Here is an 18,575-nt window from a genome sequence, read left to right on the forward strand (position 1 = left end):
GAGGGGCTGGCATCATCCTTTCCATTTTTGTCTACCACTGACAGGTGTGAATTTACTGGAAGGAACCTCTAATTGCTATCCGTTATGTTTGCCATCTTCTTGGGCTCTAAAACCTGCTTCCATACCTAAGCAGCTAGTCTCTTATGTGCTAGTCTCTCACTCTCTCATTCATTGATGATAGCAACACTGCCTAGAATGCTCAGCTTGTCCTGTGTCAGCTGCCACCAGAATCTCTGCTTCCATTCTATTGCTGAATTTAGTCATGTTCAGCACTGCAGATACAACAGCTACCTTTACTTAGTGTCCAATCAGGGTTAGTGTCAGTCTTTTTCATTTCATTTTCAATTTTTAGCTTGCAGAAATAATTATTAGTGCATTTTATTTATATTCTGATTTCCCAGTTAATGTAGTCTCTCCATCCCCAGTGCCACTCCTATTGCAACACCCCCCCCCATCCAAGGAGGAGGTAAATGACTGCTGTTATAAGCAACATCTTTTCTTTACATGGACAGCTAGCCTACTGTGTTTGATTCTCAGCTACTAAACATGCACACACACACATACATATACGCGCGCACACACACACACACACACACACACACACACACACATATATGCACATGCAGACACACACACATATGCACATGCAGACACACGCACATGCAGACACACACACACACACACACACACATATATGCACATGCAGACACACACACACACACACACACACACACACACACACACACACACACACATATGCACATGCAGACACACGCACATGCAGACACACACACATATATATGCACATGCAGACACACACAGACACACACGAGCGCACACACAGGAGCAGACACACACACACACACACACACACACACACACACACACACACACACACACACACACACACACACACACACACACACACACCTCCATTTGTCATCTCAGTAATGAGGAATACAACAACCAGGCATTTAAAATAATCTGATGTCTTTGCTGACTTTGAACTCCCATTCTTTTTACATGCAGAGTATCCCCAATGTTCACCATCGACTAAGTGACCTTACCTCTTTCTCAATCTCCTTCCCATCTTCATTTTGCATCTTGTAGTAAGACAAAACTGAGCCCTCCAGCAGAAATTTATAAAGTCGCCAGTGGAATTTCTAGATGAGGGAAAAATTCAAATTATAATGGATAAAAAAAAGAGCACATTTCATTTATTTTTAGTGCAGTAATTGTATCTCACTATCACTTCCCTAAGATTTGTGAGTGTAGTGTGCAAAAGGGGCTCAGTTTCATTCTAAGAATACACCCAAAAATGAAATAATTTTCAACTTAAGGTCCAGCACATAAGCCAGGAGATGGAAGTCCATTACCTAAACCAGGGAGCAATTCTACAGTATGGCAGCAGCAAAAGGCATGGCAGAAACTCAGGTTAAAATCTAATCATCAGCTAGACTTTTCTTACTGCCTACGACTGGTAAAAAATAACTATCATGAAGGCAGGTACAGTAACTTTCAGTACACAAAAGCAAATAACTGAGAGTCGTACCAGGTTGAACTTTTTTTTTTTTAAGTCCAAACAGTATCCCAATGCTACCTTAACTTTATAATATCAGCTGCTTCTGGTTTACTCCATTCATTTACCATCAGACTTTACCACCAGCCTTAACACCCCTTTCTTATCTTCCAGACACCCCACTTGAATTCAGTAACTCCTGATAACTCGGGGAGAAACAAGATATGTACTGGAATGAAGGATAAAGACTAGGACAGGAAAGAATGATATTTATAGGAAGCAATTGTCACTTGCATTCCTAGATATCCGCTTACAAATTTTAGATTCAGCTGTGGCTTCAAAGTATAGAGCCATAATGCCTCCAATATTTAATATGTGTTCTTATCCATGTCTAAGGGAGTCATTAATATATCCACATGATTTAGTGCTACCATATGTTGACCTGTCTGCTGCGTGAACAATATTACTAGGGACATACGAAAGAAGAACATAATTATAAACACCATGCTAGTAATTATCAGTAACAATATTTAGAAAATGGGCTTCTAAAATAATAAAACCCCACTTGTCAGAGTTACAAAGGAGTAAATTAATGTACAGAGTCTGTTGAAAAATGAAAGCACCAACTTCACGACATGAAATCAGTGTGCCAACAGGCGAGCACAATTTAATTCTGGCATCTTTTTCACTAACTTGCTGATTCAGCATTGGGAGCAACTACATTTGCTAAGAGCCTTGACTTCATGGAATATATGGGGAGAAGAGCCCTGACGATGATCCAGACATTCTGAGTGTGATTTGCAACTCGGACGCTATTGGAACCAGGCCAGGGGGGGGTGAAAACTGTCAGCTTATCCATTCCAGGAGGAAGGGTGGGGCTTCTGCAAGCACTGGAGGTGTGGGTAGTGGTGCAGTCAAACAGCAGTTAGCCGATTAATTTGGTATACCAAGGAGAACATGAGCTAACTGACATTACATGTGGCAGCCCTGACCAGTTAAGATATACCAGAAATTCCCATGTGTAGTAAGCCAGCATAAGTGGCACTGCCTTGTTGCTGTTCTCTGCATTTCCCCTTCCCAACCTCCAATGGCTCCAGTAGTCCTGGGAGGTAGTACTAGGGACACTTAATGTAGGAGCAGTTGAAGTAATACTGAGCAGCTTATAGTCAGCTGAATCAGTACACAAAGGAGAGGAAAAAAAGATAAAAGAACCAGAACCAGAATGAGGTTCAAGGATGCTTTTTCTTTTTACTGCGCGTTCCTCATTATGCAATGAAACAGTCTACATCTCTATTAAATATTTATTTTTTGCATATTATCTGTTTTGAGCCTGAATAATGTAAATACCCACTACTTCCATTATTTAATACTTAACACAAAATAATGTGAATCTGCGTGTGTGTGTGTGCATGCGCCTTTGTATATATGTGTTTGTGTGCACACTCATTCATGTGTGTGTGTGTGTGTGTGTGTACGTATGTCTTTGTTATGTACATGTGAGTATATACATCTCTGTGTTGTGTGTGTATACATATGTCTGTGCTGTGAGTGTGTATACATATGTGTGTTGTGTGCATACATAAGTCTGGCTTTTGTGTGTGCATACATAAGTCTCTGTAGTGTGTGTGTGTATACATATGTTGGTGTTGCGTGTTGTGTGTGTACATATGTCTGTGTTGTGAGTGTGTAACACAGCACTTATTATAAAGTATGTTGCAGTACCATTATGATACCCTCCATTCCTCTTAACCTGTTAGGACAAGAACTCTCGACAAAGCCTAAAATAATGTGGGGGAACAAAGGCCCAAAAATAGGGATAGATTTTTAGATACTGCTCTTATAAACTTAGAAAGTTGCTAAAATAACATATTTTATGCTAGCACGCATTTTGTGTCAGATATGAAGTATGAAGCTCGATTGCCTGTCATTATTTAGTAACTTCAATTCTCAGTAGTTTGCCAGAAAACCACACATATTTTAAAAGGAGCAGACCAAAAGTATGCAGAAAAGTCTGCACATTCTGTGAAAATCTGGACAGTTGAAAGGTCTGCTATCCCAGAGGAGTACCCCTGGCTGCGTATTTGATGGACATCATCACCATCAGGCTCTACTATCGCTGCTGCCATGCTGAATATATCTGCTTAGATGAATTGTCACTGTAACCTGCAGCAGGCTCATCCATTATATATTGTACCATTTTAATAAAATAAAATAAAAATAAATAAAAATAAAAAATGTTATTACCAACCCTGAGGTCTGCAAATTAGTCATAGCCACATTCCTTTTTCAATGCCAGTGTGGCTGTCTACAAGAAGGACAGCATGTGAGCTCTGAATTACAGGCAACTATGCTATGCTGGATACACCATTAATGGAAGTTAGTAATAGTTTGTATAAAAGCAATAAAACAGCCACACAATAATAAATAGCATCTCTTTTAGGACATTTTTGTACTTTGGAAGAACTTGTATCTGTTGCTGTATTTTTCTCATATGGGTACAAGACATGGTCCTACTTCATGGTGTCTGTGACACTGGCACTCAGACCTCTAACAGGACAATTAGCTGCTTACTGGAAACCTAGTGGTGTGTCACACAACTGTAAGCTGCTCTTTAGTTACACATGGCTTATTAGCACTTTATAAACAGCAGTATGAACTAGTAAGTATCTAACCTGCTCTGTTATTTTTTCCCTTAGTAGGTTAGAATCAACAAAGAACAGAAAACTGGTACTCAGCAGAGGAAACCCTGTGCTGAATAACAGAAGGTAGTTCAGCGGCCGAAAGGCTTGGTTGTGTTTTTAATTTGGTAAACATAACTTAATGCAGGGGAGATACTAACATGGACATAGCTATTCATATGCCATGTTTCACAGCATACAATTTAATCTTTGAGCTGGCAGCATTTTGTACAACTCCCACATCAGATATCTATCTGAAAAATAGCAACCTGGAAGCATATTGCCTTCCAACTGTACCTCTAATACTGACAGTAACCTGTGCACTGTGTCATATCTGGAAATAATACTCTGACTACTTTCAGAGCCTGGACAAATGTGCTGCAGACAAGGTGCAAGAGTGCACTATACAGAACTTTCACCTGGGGAGCCACTTCAAAAGGTCGGCTTTTTCACTTCCGCCAAGGTCGATCAACTGACTGAGAATGCAATCTCCCCCTCCCAAAAAAAACAACTGCACTGACTGAAAACATTATTTTTGCATGGAAGCCCCTGCACTCCCTATATGAGGGCCTTCATCTCCACAACTCACTTACTTTTATATACTAACTCCTTGGATGGAAGACAGCAAGAAAAGAGAAAATCATGAAACAACACATGGTGGGCTTGCTGACCCACTGAAGCTACACTCGATAAATTACAATAGGAACAGGCTTCAGGGAAATTCAGCGATAATTGCAGAACACATGACAGCTGTAGATAGATCAGTTCCCTGCACCAATAGCTAGGTGGCCTAGACCTCTTGGCACATGGGAATTGGGTGTATAATAGGACAGTGGCTTCAGGTACTCATGTAGGGAGGAATATCTTAGGAGTAGTTACAATACACGAATGCTGTCATGGCATAGGGTCAACATTAACGTAACTCAGTCTGTATGCTGAGTCAGTCCACTGAGTTGCTCCAGCAGTATGTACTTTCCTCCTATGCTGAGGTTACTAAGACATTTATTTATTTATTTATTTATTTATTTATTTATTTATTTATTTATCATTTGTTGACCGGGAAAGTCCGACTAGGTTCCACAGAGCCTGTTTTCAGCGGAGGCCCGGGGAGAAATGCTCCAGATGCAGGGTCCTATCACCTATCCTTATCACTATATACAATGGATCTGTGAATAACTACTGACTGCTTCCTTTTACAGATCTGAACTTGGGAGGGTCTTTAAAGACTCTTCAAATTGTATTTTATTGCCCTAAGCTTCCTAATTCAGATTTATAACCTTCTTATAAATACAGACATGCAATCCTTTCCTGTAAAACAGACTTTTCTCACAAAACTCATGCACAGTAAGGTTAAAGCTTTCCAACATATGTTCTTCTACAAGTTACACTAAAGAACAAATACAAATGCCATTCCCCTATCACTACAACAACACCCTATAAATGCAATTTCACACTGCAGTTTTCTGCTACATATGAGTGGACAGGTGATCTGCTGTGGTGACCCCTAACCGGAAAAAGCCGAAAGAAGAAGAAGAAGATTTTACAAAACTTAAATGGAATTTTCAAAGTTTTAAAGTCTGACTTCAACAAAAGAAGCAAAGTACAGACATCCTATTTTAGGTCATGTTTCTTTAGCCTGGTGTCCCATAAGGCACCATACTGTAATTCAGGCAATGAGCAGGGACTGTTTTGTTTCGCCATGTGCTAGTTTGATAAGGTGACTTACCTTTCGATATTTTATATATCATGTCATCCGTGTTTGGAAACCAGATGTTCTCACTACTTTTCTTTCCCATTACATCGAGGTGTGCTTCATGGCAATCGCTATACGTATTTCCTGTAGAGGTTTTGGAGTTATGAGTCTTTTCCCTTTTAACAAGTAGTTACCATTAGATGAAATAGTATATTATCATTATTCTACCCATATTTTTAGTGTCAACATTTGCATCTTTTTTGTTTAAGTAATGCAATGCATTTTTTTTCACTTTTTGTAGGACTATTGCTTTATGTCCGAACCATATTCGCTGTCAGGGCTCCTAGAGCAGCATACTCGATGGTCTTGTACAGGAAGTCCTCTGCCACCTTCTCATGCCTCAGACATTTTCTATTCTGGCCATTTGATAACTTAAGCTCTCTGTTCTGGTTCCTTCCTTTATTATATTGCACCTTGAGCTAATCGGGCTGTCACCTCAGTGAAATTTTGAAGGTTTGCTAATGGATTGTTAAAGACTGCCTAGTATTTAATCAGTGATTATTGTAAGTTTCTTCACAAATAAGTATATATGAAACGATCCCAGGCCCACAATATTTCTGTCCTTTATCTGTTTGGGGAAATCTTTTCTCCACATCTGATGATATTCTACCACCGTATGTTATTACTGCCAGCTTAGTTTCTTATATTTGGCTTCCTGATATTGTTACTGTTTCTAACTGTAAATGCAAAATATGTTTGAACTCAGACATTTGTTTTGCTTAAACTGAATGCTCTGTCATGAAATATCATTACTTGTGTTTCAGTTCACACACCTGCTCCGGCTAACAGGGTGTTTTTTTTGTTTCTTTCTGATAGTCCAAATAATCAGTCCTATCCAAGTCCATGTAGATTCTTAGGACCTCCCTAGTGAGTAAACAGGTAAGATGAAGACCCAGCCAAACTGACACGTTTCCTTGAGTGTCATACCTCTTGAAGGCAACAAGTTATGCTTGTATGTTATTGTCCTTGTAGAGTTTCTTGAATGACAGGATGGTCTTTGGGATGGCCAGTACACCTGCCAACATTGTTATGTGCTGCTGTAAATAGGCAAGATGTTGTTCCATTGTAACTTTAAGGTGACACTTTAAATAACTCCTCCACTGCTGAAGAACAGAATCCCTCCATTGCTGGCAAATACAAAACACAAAAGAAAACTTTTCCTCTCTTTTGATGGGGAAAAGTTGCACTTGCAAGCTGCAGTATGATAATGAAATCCAATTAATATAATTACTGCCAAACAGTGCACTCTGCCAGCCACCAATGTAGAAAGGCAACATATCAGACCCACTTGATCTTCACTAGTGCAATTTATTTACAGTGACAGAATGTGAATGTTCATTACTTACACTGTAAAACTTTACTCTTTGAAAACAAACTCTTCACAAAATATAGCTGGTTAAACAACTTACAGCTCATTTCAGTCATTTGCAGATTGGAAAATAAAATCATAATTCATAAAGTATAATACACCAGCCTACATTCTTTTTGTCCAGGTGCAGAGATATATATACTTCTGCTACGTACGTTATATATTACATGAGGTACACAGAACGTTAAATAGAGCATTTCCAACAGAATTTCTGTACAACAAAAAGCCACACTACCCCTATATAAATATAGTTCTCTCTCTCTCTCCCTCTCTCCCTCTCTCTCTCTCTCTCTATATATATATATATATATATATATATATGTGTGTGTGTGTGTGTGTGTGTATGTATATGTGTGTATATATATATATATATATATATATATATATATATATATATATCCCTATTATATTATCAAAAGTACAGAAGACTGAAATTCACAACAAGACAAAAAGATCGTAATTTCAAAACCATGAAATTTGGCATTGGCAAAACTTGGAACCACAAACCACCAATTCTGCATGTCAAACAGCAGTATGAGATTTTGAATGGACATAACGGTACACAGTCGGAAACCAGGTTTTCTATTTAAATACTAAATTTTAATACTGAAATGTACATTTTGTAATGCTTCTTAATGTAGATCACGATACAGTGAGGACTGGGAAATTTAGCCTTTTCCCCACTGTAGTCCAATCTTGGAGATGATATATAATTTGCAAGGGATGAGGGGGCAGCCTTCCACATCGGGGTGCATGGGGGCTTGCCCCCCTGCAAAAACGTTAAAAAGGGTATAATTTTTTGTTAAATCATTTGTTTAAATGAAGTAGCTGGTTTTCATGTGTATACAGCGATCTCCATTCAGAGTCTCATACTGCTCTTTGACATGCGCAGTTGGTGGTTCGTGGTTTCAAGTTTTAGCAATGCCAAATTTCGTTGTTTTCAACTTAGAATCTTTTTGTTTCATTGTATGAATTTCAGTCTTCTGTACTTTCAGTAATGTAATAGGGATCCATATATACGCGTGCGCGCACACACACACACACACACACACACACACACACACACACACACACACACACACACACACACAGATTTACACAATTATATTTAGCATTATACCTTTTTAAAGGTTCACAGTTGGTTACTAGGCTGTCAGCCCCACTGCCCAAGAGACATTCTAAGTCTAGTCAAGCTCCTAGTCAGGCTTACCCCAGATTTACCAAAATATTGCTGAAGTGTCAATATCCCAAGGAATTTTACAAGTTAAGTTCTAGACCTGTATACATCAAGGGTTCACATGCTGCTCCTTAAATGGTTACAGCAGTAATGGGATGCATGTCATGTGACCAAGAACTCATACTGCCCTGCAGTAAAGTCCGAACTATGCGCCTTCTTCTCTAAGTGTCTTCAGTTACTGATCATTCCTCAATGCACTTCACCATAAAGAAGTATATCACAAGGGAGTGGATTATGCTGAGCTGAAGATGAATGCCAAAGATGATTTAGGGTTCTAAAGGCAAATCAAAGGGATGAGCAAGTTATGTGAATAGGTCAGGGGTGAAGACAAAGGTTTGGGGAAAAAGGTAAGGAAAATATGACAATATAGGATTTCAAGTTAATACATAGGATAATAAATATGTCATAAATCAAATGGGAGGGAAGGTGTGGGAAAGGGATGAAGCACAGTACAAATAAGCAAGTAAAAAGCAGCAAAGGAGATGACAGCAAAAGTGTAATGTAAAATGGAGTCAGTAGCAGTAGATGAAAAGGGCAGTAAATAGTTTTTAGGTGTATAACAGGTAGGAGGACAAGGAAAAAATGAGAAGAGAGTTAGGCCGGAGGGGAGATAATAGGGAATAAACGTACGGGATGAATATTTCCACTCATTTTTCACAGATAAAGGGGGGTAACATTCTGGGGGTAGAGAAATGAATGGATATCAAAACAGAGAGAGGAGAAGGAATGTGGAAAAAGGCTGCACCCAGGGAGGATAAGCCACAAGGATTAGAGTCTTCAGGAATTTGGTCAGTGTGCTGTCAAAATCCCATGACAGAGATCTTCAGAAGAGCATTAACTGACGGAGAAGTGCATGAAAAATGAAGGATGGTAAGAGTATTACCACTGTACAGGGGAGGGTGGATGGGGAAATAGGAACATTTTGAGAAACTATGTGGTTGGCAGACTGAAAGCATTGTTAGAAAAAAGTCATGCAAATAATTTCAAAAGGGAGGACATCAATCTTCAGTACAGCAGCCTGCATGTGTTCATGGCCAGAAGCAGTTGTTAGTCAAATCTGGTACGTTTTTTTTTTTTGGCTATGCTACAGAAGAACCTGACAGGGAACTCTTGACAGGCATGGTCTAACTGGCCTTCAGTGAGGCCTTTGGCTTGTTTCAGGAGCATATGTGCTATGAAACATTGAGTCATTGGGGGTGACACCAAGGTAGAAGATCTGGAAAAGGGCATGTTTGTAAAATACGATGGAGATAGCTGTACTGAGATGTTCACTGATATGAATAAGGAAGTGACAAGTGGAGCACTGCAGCAGTTAGCTTTGGGTTTGGCATGAGTCAGTATATTTATTTCCGGCATGCCTGAGGACACACAGAGCAGGATAATCTTTTTTCAGTGTAATGCAAAGAAAGGCAGGGGATGGGCAAAGAGACTAAGTTAGAATTTGCAAAGGCTCACAAAATCACAAAATGGGCAGAATGACAGCAGTTGAGATTCAATGTGCAGAAAAATACAAATAACTTTACTTGAGTCACGCCACCTGTGGTGTGAAGTAACAGCGGGAGAACGAGAACTGGTGGAGATAGAACCATACCAGGTGCTATCTATATCATAATTATCAGGGGGCTACATTTTTGCCAAAGGGAATAATGAGGCATTTTTTTTTGCATTTAGTTTTAGTCCATGACTTTAGCACCAATTGTTTGTCTGCGTCAGCCCTTTTTGTAATATGTTTACATCATTTTGAGGACTAAATGATTGCACCCAGTTTGCACTCATCTGCAAACTTGATAAGCCATAGGCCATTTACTTTAGCCTGGACCTCAGATAAATAATTTCCAAACAGTAGAGGGCCCAGCACAGATCCTTGTGGAACCCCACTGGTAACTGGTCTACTGGTGGAGGTGGACTCCCCAACTTTAACAGTGTGCATTCTGTCGGTGAGTCAGTTGGCTACCAATCTCGTGACATATGGGTTAATCCCCAGCTTGGAGAGTTTCTCAATGATCCCTAAGTGGAGGATTGTGTCAAACACCTTAGTTAAAATCAAGATAGGCAGTATGTACTGCTTTGCCGTCATCCAGGGCTTTGGTGACATTCTCAAATAAGTCAACCAGATTTAATAAACAAGATATACCCTTGACAAAACCAAACTGGGATGAGTCAAGAATATGAAGGTCACCTGTATCCTTATTAATAAGGTCCATGATGATTCTTTCTATGGCCTTGCAGATAAGACTGGTTAGGCTTATGGGTCAACAGTTTCCTGGGTTGGTTAATGGGCCCCTTTGTGCAAGGGGATTACTGTTGTTCTCTACTTTATTTATTTTATTTATTTTACATTTGTTAACCGGGAGAGTCCAACTGGATATATGTCCATTTTCAGTGGAGGCCCGGGGAGAAAAGCTCCAGAGCAGTAACATCATTAACAAGAGAAAGACATGTTAACCAAAAGGTTCATTAAACTATAGTACACAATCTTTATTCTTCTTACAGAAGTATAGTACATATAAGATAGTGACTTAACCAAAGAGTGTATTTGCCAACATTCATAGGCTACATTAATAGATACATGTTATAGAGGCGTTTAACAGCAAGTATAGCAGGAAGATAGAGTAGATAACTTCAGACTATGGTTAAAGAGAGTGCCAATTGATTCCACTAGGTCTGGTTTTAGATTGCTTAGTAAGCAACCTGGGATGTTATCTGGTCCCACCGAGGGTGTGTTTTTGGCCTTGGAGAGCATCTGTATGACCTGCTCTTTGGAGAAACTCAGTAGAGGACAAGTATCAGGAATGGTTTAGGGCATGGCTGGTGGGGACAGGGGGTGAAGTTATTGCCAAATCTGTCAGCTAGCAGGTTGGAAATTTCTTCAAGTTAAGTATGAGTGGTACCATCCACTATAAGTTCAGCAGACAGCTGGACATTCCGTTTAAGGTTTCGGATGTAGATAAAGAATGTTTTATGGCTGTCTTTAGCTCAGGATGCTAAATTTAGTCTCATAACTAGCCTTAGAGGACTTTACAAGATATGGGATTTGCTTGTTCAAGTCTTCCTCTGTTGAGTATGTTCCCTCTTGTTCTTAGATATCAGTTTCTTTCTTTTGTTATATAACTTATTTATACTTAGAGTCCACTAGGGTGGCTTGTTTTTTTTGGGGAGGACCTGGTTTTAGTCTTGTCAGGTACAGTTGAGTTGATACATTTGTTTTAAGTAGCAATACAGGGCATTTGTGTACTCTTCTGCATAATAGTCATTGTTGGCTATGTTAGTAGGGGCTTTGAAACTTTTTATACCATCACTTGGTAGGCTATAATTTGCTTTGGAGACTTTTTTTTTTTTTTACTCCTATGGCGGTGTCATGTCTCATCTTTACTTCAAATGAGATTGATTTATAGTCTGACCTTACCAGGTAGGGTAACACACAGTGGGTAGTGCAGCAACCCTCCATGTTGATGAGAACTAGGTCTATGACATTTATAGATTCATAGATTAATACTAAGCTAACTGCCCTTGCGAGCCATTTTAAGCATAGCCAATTATCCCTTGTGAGACTCAAACCCTGCATCTTGTGTTTGTAAGGCAAACACCTTAACCATTAGGCCACCCTCCCAAACCAATTTGAGACCCCTGTGGGGGTGCAGACTAACTGCTCCATGGATATTTGAATGAACAAAATCCAGGAACCTCAGAGCGATCATGTTTATGTTTCTGTAAGTCGCCCAGTCGATGGAAGGATAGCTGAAATATCCTATGACCAAGGTGTTTGGCTGTATACTGAGTGATTCTGTCAAGTTCACATAGGCAGTGTGCTTCTCCTGGTCAAGGTGGGGGACCTGTAGCTAGCAATGATGTGGTTGGGTATTTTGCTTGTAGTTGTTTGGACCTGGAGTAGCTTAAGATAGTCATACTGTTTTACCAGTCTCAAGCTGTATTTGGATTTAATGAAGATGGACACACCTTCACCTTTGTTTTTTTCATGCTTGTTTTGAGATCTGAACGCATGAAAGGCATTATAGTCTTGTATGGCTGGGGTGCTCTCTGTGGCCTTGAACCAAATCTCAGTGACTGCACAGACGTCAGCATCTCCTGAGGTGAGGAGTGCTCCAAGGAGTGCAGTTTACTGTTTAGCCTCCTAGCATTAAGCAGCTTGACCTTTAGTTTGTCTCTAGTGGATGTCTTTACATCGGAAGTTTTGTTGTTTTGACATTGCCTAAAATTGCACTATGGGGGAGACGAGCATCTTTGCCAGTATCCAAAAGCCTTGAGCAGACAGGTGAAGTCCACCTCTGGCAAAGCAGTGTGGTGTGTCGACCATGTCTTCCCAGGCAGACAAATACTGGACCCCCCGGGAGTGACACCAGAAGCTAAGCCAATTATTGAAATAATTCATTTTTTTACTGTATTGCTGCATCATCCTAAGTGAAGGTAGAATGCTGCTTAGGACTAGGGGCATACCTGCCTGGGACACACAATCTGAGAGTTCAGTCATGTCTCTAGTCATACAGTCCAGAGCGGTACATCTCAAGTCATTCACTCCCAACATGTACTATGACAGAGTCACAACAGTAATTATTGCTGAGTGACTTGAGTGAGTGTGTGATTTGACAAATTCTTACACCTGACAAGCAGCTGACCGTGACCTTCTCCTTGTCCAATCTGGTGAGGGAGACAGCTCTGTCTCTCACTACTGAGTCGCCTATGACTAGGACATTAGGTTTTGAGGTGTTTTGCCTTAGATGCTTAATTGTTGAGACACTATGTGTGTTGTTATGTGTAGTGGTGGATTCAGTTCGTGTAGCAGTATGTGTAGGTTCTTTGCGTTTGGGAGGTCTCTGGTCTTTTGGTAGGTTCTTAGTGAGTACCTCCATTTATGTGGGTTTATGTGTCTTGACCTAATCTTGTGTGAGGGGAGAGGTGTGTGTGCTGACAACCCATTTGATGTCTTGTTTATTGTTATGTGAGAAAACTGATTCTAGTTTCATGGTACAGTTACATCTCTCACATGCTGTATTTGCTTTAGGAGCAAGTGGTTGTCAGTATACATGAGGCAATAGCTACTTTGCCTCAGGATGTCCATGTCAATCAGGCTGGCTAGAGAAATTCTGGGAAACTTACCATCCATAGTAACAGGTAATTCTAATACTACGTACTAATTTGTGAGAGGGCATATAAGATCAGCTATTGCTCTGGGATTAACAAGGGGACTTAAAAGATTAGGGATGAAAAGTGGGGTGACACTGCTCAGTGCTCAGTTGAGTTACCTGCAGTGCAGAAGTGTGAAGCTGCATTGCCGCAGAGCAGCAGGGAACCTGGGAGGGTTTCATTGACTGTTGCCTTGGGAAAAAATAGTTTCTAGGCATTTGCGTCTATGCAAAGCACTGCTAACCCCTGTTGCAGTGTGCGCAGCTACATGCAATTGTCAGGCTTATATACAGGCAAAATTAAACAGTTTTAAACTAGTTTGCTAATAGGAAATCACACAATGATCCTTCCTCCAGCAGTCTCCAGCTCAGACAAGGCTATATCCGCACTCTTCTGCCACAAGCGTGCAGGGGAGGCCCTTCTTAATGTAAGATTGCTGGGTTTGAGTTCAAGTGTATGAAAAACAGGCTAGATTCAGCAAGTCTGGATCTAGTCTATCCTAACTAAGCAATATTTTAGTACAAACAAGTACAGGTAATAAGCAGGCACAAATAGAAAAAACAGTTAAAAAGGCACAAATTAATGCAGTAAAACAGTAAAATACAGATGAAAAGATGTAGATCAAACACCAAATAAGCTAAATTTCTTATTTTTAGCTTTGGATATCTTGGATTTAAGTAGAAATGCTCTGGACCTCTGGTAAAGGATGCCAAACACAGAGCAGTTCTGGTTAATTGAGCTTAACCTCCTATGACCCTAAGAAACCAGAACAAAGATACTTAGAATAACAGGCACAATAAGCCTTCAACCAGCAATTCCCAGCTCAGAAGGGCAGAGTATACCTTCTCCTCCTTTCTGTTACCTTCCTAAAATATTTTTCACCCTTCTTGACCCCTTCCTGCTAATCACTTTTTGTGTTTATGCCTGCCTCTTTGTAGTGTGAGTAACCCCCCCCATCCCTTCATTCCACCTGTAGTATGCCCTATCACTACCTGAATCACTAGTCTCTCATACCCAGATAGAAACATTAGCCTTTTGTGTTTTTTTATTTTTTGTCTTTTCCTGAAATTCTTGTCCATAGCCTTGATGGCCTCGGTCTTGACTCATTCCAACAGCAAGTTCAAACCCTTAAATTGTTTCCAGACCAGACTCGTACCTCATGTTTGACCCTCTACCTGAACCTTGCATAATCAATTCCTCTGAAATCCCATGCCACCATTTTTGCATTTATTTCCATCTCCCCCATTCTAAACCACAGAGTGAAGTGGTCATTGTGAGCAAGTGGCAGCTTCAGCAGGACCTCCCGACCCCCCCCCTTCACATTGCTTAGCACCTCATCCAGAACTGTGTCCTTTCTGGTAGCACTGCACTAGCTGTGTGAACCCCTTAAAGTGCAAGACCTCTTTCCCTTGCACTCTTACTCTACCTGGAGCTTATAATGTCCCAATGTACTCCTGTGCATTCAGATCCCCATGAATACAAACCTAGTTCTCTTTCAGTAATACCTTTATTCTCACTCAATCTGTTATCATCTTCTTTGGCTATGTGTAGGGTCACATATACTCTTATCAGTTCACAAGCAATCCCCCTCCCCTTCATTACTGTAACTACTCGGGCATTTGCCTACAGTCTGACCTACCTGTTTGCCTCACCCTCTTCATGAGGTAGTATTCCTTCTCATTTCTGTCTTCACCTTTGATGTCCACCTTTGTAAATGGCAAAGCTCCTTCTTTGAACACCCCACCCTTCTCTCTCTGTGATTATGAAACAGTTTGTAACCTGGCAACTCCTTGCCCCCCTACACCTACATCACCTGGACTTCAGCATCTTTTCGGTCACTCCACTGGCTGTATACCCTACCATCCTTTTGGCTTTAAGCAGTACTTTTTTGCACTGCTGTTTTTGACCCAACATGGTTGTGATATAACTCCAGCTTTTTTTTCTTCCTCTGTCTTCTCAAGGATTACCTCTGCTAACATGTATATTTTTTCATAAGGTTCCACTTGTCAAGGTATATACTCTTTCATTCTGTTGTAATATTTTTGGTAGATGATGGCCCTACCATCTGTGGCCACTGCATCAATGCTGATTTTAATTGATAACAGACAAGTCTTCTTGACTGTCTGCAAAGTACTGCCTTACATAAATATGTTAAATAGGAATGGTCTAGTACTTAAAGTGCTGCCTAACATAAATATATTACGTAAGAATGGTCTAGTACTTAAAGTGCTGCCTAACATAAATATATTACATAAGAATGGTCTAGTACTTAAAGTGCTGTCTAACATAAATATGTTATAGAGGAATGGTCTTGTACATGAAGTACTGTCTAACATAAATATGTTAAATAAGAATGTTCTAGTACTTAAAAGTGCTAACAAAAATATGCTGAATAGGAATGGTCTAGTACTTAAAGTGCCGTCTAACATGAATATACTAAATAAGAATGGTCTAGTATTTACAGTAATGTCTAACATAAATATGTTGAATAGGAATGGTCTTGTACTTAACTCTTTGTACTCCACTTATGGCTCTTTTAAATTGCTTCATTCGTGATTGCCTGTGTTTTATCTGCTCGAGCATGCTTGCTTGACTTTGTTTTCTTGAATTTGTTTGCACACTACATGTTGCAGCTATGTATTTGGGCTCAAACTGTATTATTTTCTGTTAACTCTATCATGGAGGAGGAGTGAGGCCTTCTTTTTATGTTTCAGATGGCCACTGTCTTAGCTGTCACTCTTTCTCCAAGCTGGTCTGAGCTCAGTGTAAGAAGGTAAAGTAAGGGGTCACATGGAGGATACAGGGGACTTGTCATAGCAAAATGTTCTTGTGATGGCATGAGACTGACCTACCTGTTCATAGGTTCATAGTGTCATAGGTTGGTACTAGGCTATCGGCCCTATGGCCTGTACAAGGCTAGCCATAACAATTCCCTGGATATTTCTTCCCACAATATTTCCTTATATTTTCATAATATTTACTGTTTATATATTTGGATTTTTTTTTGTTGTTTTTTTCATTCCTGCAGCAGCTGTCTGCCATTAGCTGCATCCTGGAGCTCCTCCTGGATCTTCCACCAGGAAAGTATGCAAGAAAGGAGATCATTATGTCCCGCTACTGTATCATCCTGACAGCTATCAATGCCTTTTTTGGTATGATCTACCTTATGTTCTACCCTCAATACCAAATGTGCATTACATATGCACATGATGCTGGACTAAAGTCCTCAGTCCCCACCAAGAACTACTAGTCGTCGGATGAAAATTCAACCCCTCCCCTGCAGATGCAGAGCTTGCATAATGCTGCTCAATCACTTTCTCCCCAATCTGTTCCTCAGGGACTGGGCTCACAAATTAAACCCAAGTCACCTGAGTTACTGTCATGGCCCCATTCCTCTGTATCACAGAGCCAAATCTGTAAGTATGCATATGTATTTTTAGCGCATGTGTATACTCAGGTAAGTAATTTCATGCAATGGGGAAAAGGAAACTGTATTTACAGTAATGGGGTTTCTAGATGACATTAAAGAAAGCTGTTTTAATTACAATGTCTACTGCAGATGGCTCACCCCTAAATAGCTCTGTTTGTTTTCTGTTAGCTTTCCATATGGATGACTATGTTGGCCTCTTCTCACACATTCTTAATTTTTGCCCTATACTTTACTATGTACCATGGTCTTAAAGGCTTTGTTCAAATATAACACATCCCCATCAGTGAAGGAAAAAGTTGCACACCACCATTCAGAAGCACCTGCAATTTATGCCTCTCTGTGTCCTTACTGCTTTTAATACCTTAGGTAATTGCGGTAGCTGTTCTTTTTGTATCCTATTTAGCAGAGCTTGAGTATTGAGAACATTGTCACATCTAAGACTGCATGTGCAGAGGGTATACATTGCTTACCTGTGTTTTTAATGATATAATTTCCCTATGTGTGGGCTGCTCTCATGTTTAAGCATCCTTGAGCATCCAGTGGTACCCCTGTCTGCCTCCTTACTGCTTTCAATACTTTAGGTAAATGTGGTAGCTGTTGTGTTTTGTATGTTATTTCAGAGAGCCCAAGTATTTAGAAGATTGTTACAGCCAAGGCTCCATGTACAGAGTGCATACATTGCTTAACCATGTTTGATGCAATCATCATCATCCCCCTTTTTCCCATTATCTACATGGGGTCAGGGGGTCTTGCCAACTGTCACCATCTCTCTTGATTCAATGCCACTCTCCTACCTTCTTTGACAATCATACCTGACTGTCGCAGGTCTTCTCTCACACAGTCTATTCTTCTCTTTGATGGGTGCCCTTGTTTCCTCTTCCCTATATCCCATCTGTCTGAAATCTTTTTCACCAGATTATCTTTTGCTTTTCTGCACGTGCCCAAACCATCTTAATCGGTTCTCTTTGACCCTGCCTGCAACTGGAGCTACACTGGCTTCTGCTCTAATGTCCTAATTTCTTCTTCTATCCCACAGTGTGCATCCTATCATCAATCTCAGGCACTTCATCTCAATCACCTTGAGCTTCCTCAACTGCTCTGTCTTTCCTGTCCTGGTTTCTGTATCATACTGAAGTATTTGTCACATCACTGTTTTGCAGACTTTATCTTTCAGCTTCTTTGGCATTCTTCTATCATACAATACTCCTGACAGTCTGTGGCAGTTGGCTGCAGCTCATCTGATTCTAGCGTCAACCTTTTCATTCAGAATTTCTTTCTCCTTAACCAACCCTCCCAGATACTTGAAGCTGTTAACCTGTTCCACTATCTTCCCTTCTGTTCTCATTTCTCATCTTTTTCTGATTTCCCTCATTTTCTGCCATTACACCTCTCTTATCTGTAGTCAGTTTTATCCCATGTGCCTTTAGCTTTGCAGTCTCCTATCCTT

At 40.2% G+C, this 18,575-nt stretch overlaps 1 protein-coding gene across 2 annotated transcripts in view; it reads right to left on the reverse strand.

Annotated features, from left to right (window-relative positions):
- LOC122816484 overlaps positions 1-18,575 on the reverse strand; it is a 546,741-nt gene that overhangs the window by 489,388 nt on the left and 38,778 nt on the right. For both annotated transcript variants that reach the window (XM_044089308.1, XM_044089309.1), the window contains exon 2: positions 1,068-1,163. In XM_044089308.1, coding sequence (XP_043945243.1) covers positions 1,068-1,163 — 96 coding nt within the window. The remainder of the gene's footprint in view (positions 1-1,067; positions 1,164-18,575) is intronic.

This window comes from Protopterus annectens, chromosome 12.part0, assembly GCF_019279795.1.
Source record: "Protopterus annectens isolate FY-2018-M chromosome 12.part0, PAN1.0, whole genome shotgun sequence".
Lineage (NCBI taxonomy): Eukaryota > Metazoa > Chordata > Ceratodontiformes > Protopteridae > Protopterus > Protopterus annectens.